The 5,378-nt window shown below is 38.1% G+C and overlaps 1 protein-coding gene across 1 annotated transcript in view; it reads right to left on the bottom strand.

The window, feature by feature from the left end:
• clybl (citrate lyase beta like) overlaps positions 1-1,860 on the bottom strand; it is a 67,518-nt gene extending 65,658 nt beyond the window's left edge. The window contains exon 1 of the mRNA XM_008282167.1: positions 1,814-1,860. Coding sequence (XP_008280389.1) covers positions 1,814-1,857 — 44 coding nt within the window. The 5' untranslated portion in view covers positions 1,858-1,860. The remainder of the gene's footprint in view (positions 1-1,813) is intronic.
• Between the last annotated feature and the right edge of the window lie 3,518 nt (positions 1,861-5,378).

The raw sequence follows: 5,378 nt of genomic DNA, 5'->3' as shown, positions 1-5,378 counted from the left end.
CTGCAGGGGCTGGACCCTATCGCAGCTGACATAGGGTGAAAGCTTGGTGCACCCTCTGCAGGTCATCAGTCTATCACAAAGCTAACGCACAGAAAAACAGGCAACCGTGTTCACACTTATACCTAAAGACAATTTAGTATCACAAATTAACCCATCATGTCTTTGGAAGGAAGCCCTAGCACTCTGAGAAAACTCTTGCAGTTACAGGGCCAACATTCAAACTCCACACAGAAAGACTGACTGGCAGATTTGAACACAGAACCTTCTAGATACACCATTGTGCAGCCTTTCCACAGAACAGTTTTTTTCATTGGTTGTTTGTTTAGTTTCTTTCTTCTTTCAACAATACAAGCATTCTGGCTGACTATTTAAATCAGCACTAAAAATGTCTGTATAATGACTGCAAAGTCAAATATGAAAGCTGTGCAAAAAAAGTATGTTATGTTATTTATTTTTTTCTAATTTGTTTGCCAATCTTAAACCATATGAGGAAAGGTTCCAACAGCTTTGTCTTTTTATTTTCAATGGAGATGTACTCTCATACAAAAAGAATCACGCACATTTGTCTAGAAGGAGTTATTCTTTTCAAATAGTGTAATTTTGTGGAAACTCCTGTATTTTTTCCTGTCACAAAATATTGCAAATTGCAGAAAAACAAAATATGGCATTGTTAGTTTTTCCCCAGTATCACACAGTCCTACAATGTATATTCATTCATTAATTCATTCATTCATTTTTATGCATTTAAGCTTTAGTTAAATTCAGAGTACACTGAGGTACAGAGGCTTCATTTGTAATGTAGCTGAAAAAGAAAATAAAAGAATAAACTTGGAAACCAATAAATAATAATAAAACTGAAAAAAAGAAATAATACAAATATTAGACTAAATAAATTTTTTTTTAAATCCACATTAAAAAAAAAAGACAATAATTAGGATAGTTAAGTTTAATAAGACAGGGATTAGCTAAATAAGAACAGTTGGAAGTAAAATACGATGAAATTAAAAACCTGAATTGTCCTAAGGCTAAAAATGAGTCCAGCTTTAGATCCAGTTCCAGATTGCAGGTTCACATTGAGTAAAACTAGATATTCCATCCTGCAGTATGATCCAATCACTTGAGCATGTATGGCAAGGGCCCAAATTTAAATACAGTGTTGAGGTAATGTGACGGGGTCCAGAACCAGTAAGAACCTTCTAAATAAACAAAACCTAGCAATTATCAAGCCTTACAGAAGGGCAGGGCCACCCAGCCTGAGCATAGAGTTCACAATGATGAGTATTATAACTATCACCAGTGATGAATACTAATGCATAGCGATAAATAGTGTTCAAGGGCTTCAGAGTCTCAGCATGTACAAGAACCAGCCACAATCCAGGTCTAATAAAAGCAAGTTTCCTCAATAAGCGCTCCTCTACAATGCAGTGGGAAACATCATTTAAATTGTAACACAAAAAATCTCTGGCTCTGTTATGTGTTTCTTTGTTTTGAGCATAAATAATCAGCTCTCCTTCATTCAGAACCATTGGAGCACAATGGAGCGCACATTTCCAGTGATTCTTTTACAGAGAGGTGTGCACTTCGTTGTTTTGGACAAACAAGTTGTTGACAAATAAATATATTCGCTGAAACAACTGCTGTCAGGTGCTGTTTGAACCAAGTGACATTTGACCAAACAGCGACTGTCGTGACATGTCAGGAAACTTCTCGACCAAAACTAGCGCCGTTAAACTTTGCCGGAGGTGTTTTCAAAAAGCGACAAAGCAAATTCACGTGAAGAAGCGATTTTTAAAAACAACATTAAGTGACTTACTGTGGAAGAAGTCGTTTCACTGCTCTGGTTATGTGCGCCGCCATATTTACAGATGACGCGCTAAAAACAGCAAGCAAGGATTGGCTAAATCCGGAGTTCCCACGTGCAGCTCGAGCCACGTGATTGGTCAGTGCTAGGAGAGGGGGAGGGACCTGGAATACAGCTGCCACATGGAAAGGTAAACAGCGAACAAACAGTGTGTGGAGCTGTCGGAGGAACAGCAGGAGGGCATTAGCCAACATGTGCTATAAAATGCACTTTTCACTAGAATATAATGCAAGAAATGTAGACTAATTACCTAAAAGTCACACAGAAAGTTTTTGGGTCTTAGATTGGGTCTGTGCTGGCGTCAGGCTCTATGAGACAGAAACAGCCCTGCAACGGAGACATAAAAAGAAAGAGAGCTTTGAGCACAAGGCACGTCACCCCAGGAGTTGTCTCTCACAGCAGTGGTGAATTATTACTTCTACCATCAGCCAGGTCCGAGTGTGGTGCACAAATGACACGCAGTATTTGCCATGATTAAGTCAGCAGGGGATTTACTCCAAATGTCAGCATTCAGAGGACAGCCATTGGGGTTGTGTTTGTATTTAAATGTGAGTGTGCTGCTGGACTGGCTCTACTTTATGAAGGCTGCAGAGGCAAATGTGTCTGGTGGCTGACCTTGGGAATAAAAAGAGGAAAGGTCTAAAGTCCGCGGTGACCATTTTTGGTCTTCTTTAACTGGGGGGAAAAAATCTGCCTTCTCATTATAGCAAAAATAATAAACAACAAAAAAAATTCCTTTGCCATGAAGGGCAGATGTAGTTTTTTTACTCATTCAATGACAGATAAGTGCACATTTATGGCCTGAACACTGGCGACTTTATTGGATAAATAGGTGGCACATTTTTTTAATGTTGTTTGTTGTTGTTTTTTTGTTTTTGTTTTTTTTTTTAAACTAATGTTTCTCATCTTTCAGTTTACAGTGAACAACCCTCTGGATAATTATATTTTTACACATATACATACAGCTCCCACAAGGCCTTGATTGTAGTTCAATGCATGATTCCTTTAGCATCAGCTAAAACGGACTCTGACAGTATCAGAGACCAGACTGCTGAACAGTGTAAATGTAAACCGATCTAAATGTGGATCTAGTTGTGAGGCTGTAGAAAATATAACTTACCTTAGATGGCTACAAATTGAGCTTTGATATCTATATACTGTACCAGACTGCAACAGAAATTGCACCAGCTTTGTCTTGACTGCAGGTGAGAGCAGAAAAAATACCCCCTCAAAAAAGAAATTATACATAACATAATATTCTCAACAGATGTTTTGTCTATTTCCTAAAGGCTGATAACACATTTAAAGAGTAACGCAAATGGCAGAAATGTGACTAATCCTCACAGGTGACAACATCTGAAATGACCTCTATATGTGAATTATTTTTTTATACACGACACATCTGAAATAAATCTCAGGTACGAAAACCTGCATTTCTAAACGCAGATCGCGCCTCTAAAATAAATAAATAAATAGATAAAAATAAGGCATTTTATGTGTGCATCCATTCCTACATGAGATAAAAATGCAGTAGAGTTGGAAAATTCCATCCATGGGTTACTTGGAAACTACTTCTTTCCCTCCCCCTTCTGTTCATCGAACACAATTGTTGTCTACTAATCCAGTTTTGATAGCATTTGGCACACTTTCTTTGGATCACAGCAAGATGCTCAACTTCCATTCTGGTCTCCCCTAGGAACCTCTGAGCCCAAGAAAGCAGCCGACACCAGGTCGCGCCAGAGCAGGGGGGTTCTCTGTGTCCTCATAAAGCACAGAAAATTATTTTTTGATTCAAGTCACCCCTTGCCACATGCACACACACATGCACACATGCACACGCGCACACACACACACACACACACACACACACACTAGCTTGTCAGTCTGGTAGTTAATTCCAGATATATGCTGAATATGTGTTTATTCTTGTCAATCTGTTATTTTGTTGAATGCTACAATCACCTAATGACCCCCCTGTAAGGCAACAGAATATAAAATATTATGTCAGGAGAAAGCTTTTTTGCCTTTGTCCCCCTCTGTATTCCCCCATCCAAATGGACAATGCATCACTAGGCCTTGATGCCTCAGAAGTCTGGGTTCATTAAAATCTTGAACGAGTGCCAAAGCTGTAGTCATAGATAAAAGGAATATGAAAGGATAACAAAATTTATGGATGGCAAGTCACCACCTCACCCTGGCATTTATAATAAACAAATGGTTTCTGTTTCCAATTTAAATTTCTCATTATACTGTGACTTTTGGAAAATGTGTTTTGATTTACCAACATTTTATCTGAAAAACTGTATAATTGATTAGATTTACATGGCTCTGATTTTAATGCTGATCGCCTGCCTTCCCGCAGCAGCCCCCCCACCCCACTCCACCCCCCATCCCAACACTCACCAAAAAAAAGAATGATCTGAACAGCTCCTGAGGCACATTAACATCATATAAAACAAACCTACATATCAAACAGTTTTTTTTTCCTGATAAAATAATTGGTTTAAACCAGCATAGAATCCAATTCATCCCTTTGAAAGAAACCTCTGTGAGGGCAACCAAAAAAAAAAAAAATTGTGAGATAGACTTCACAGCCCAAGTGAGATGGACATCAATGCAGTGTGCCAGCAATGGCTATATTAACCCATGGCTAAATCCCATCACACAAATGTCAGTGTATCCGTTATGAAACCATGACATTTAGATCCAAGGTCTCCATTGTGGTTTTAGAGGGAGCTGATGTTTGTCCATTCTTTGCATCCATCAAACCTGCACACAGCGTCACAGCCAACTGTACTCTAAACATAGAAAGGTTAAAGATCATAAGAGTTTATGTATCTAATTTTATTGCATAATACATAATAGATTTTTTTTGTTGGCTTATTCTTTTTTATTTTTTTAATTTTAATCATTTCTTTGAGAATTTTTCTTTTTAATAATGATAAATGTTCAAGAATATGTGGATTAATAGCGGTGACACAATTTGACAAAGAGCTATTTTATGAAATAAAAAACAAGTTAGTTATTGTATTTGTTTTTATGGCTATTTCAATAAAAGATTGACATTATTAGGTGTAAAACAAAACATTCTTTTTGTCTGGAAAATAATACATTTTAGTCGTGAAATTACAAACAACACAGTGCAAAAAATGCTGTTATATTTCTGAGACCTGGCTAATCTTTCTCTAACTCTTACTAATTTACTTAAGACAGTCTCTTTAAACATCACCACCGTCGCCACAACACACCGGGACGGGCCCAATCTGACACATCACGACTGTTCATAAGTCATGTGTAATGAAATGAAAAAAACACATTCAAGAACTGGACAATGTGTCATAAAGCTCTCATGTTAAGAGAGCAACACCTATAAGCCACTTTGCTGAGAATCACGAGATGTTTAATTATTGCCTCTTTACATTAGCTTGGATCTCCCCCCTCAGGCATCAGTTTGGGGGTCAGGCTGTGGGGTGGCGGAGGGATGTGGGGACCAAGACTGGTGGAGATGGTAAAGAGG

Source organism: Stegastes partitus, unplaced genomic scaffold (assembly GCF_000690725.1).
Source record: "Stegastes partitus isolate 25-593 unplaced genomic scaffold, Stegastes_partitus-1.0.2 Scaffold7, whole genome shotgun sequence".
Lineage (NCBI taxonomy): Eukaryota > Metazoa > Chordata > Actinopteri > Pomacentridae > Stegastes > Stegastes partitus.
This window is presented reverse-complemented; position numbering and strand designations above follow the sequence as displayed.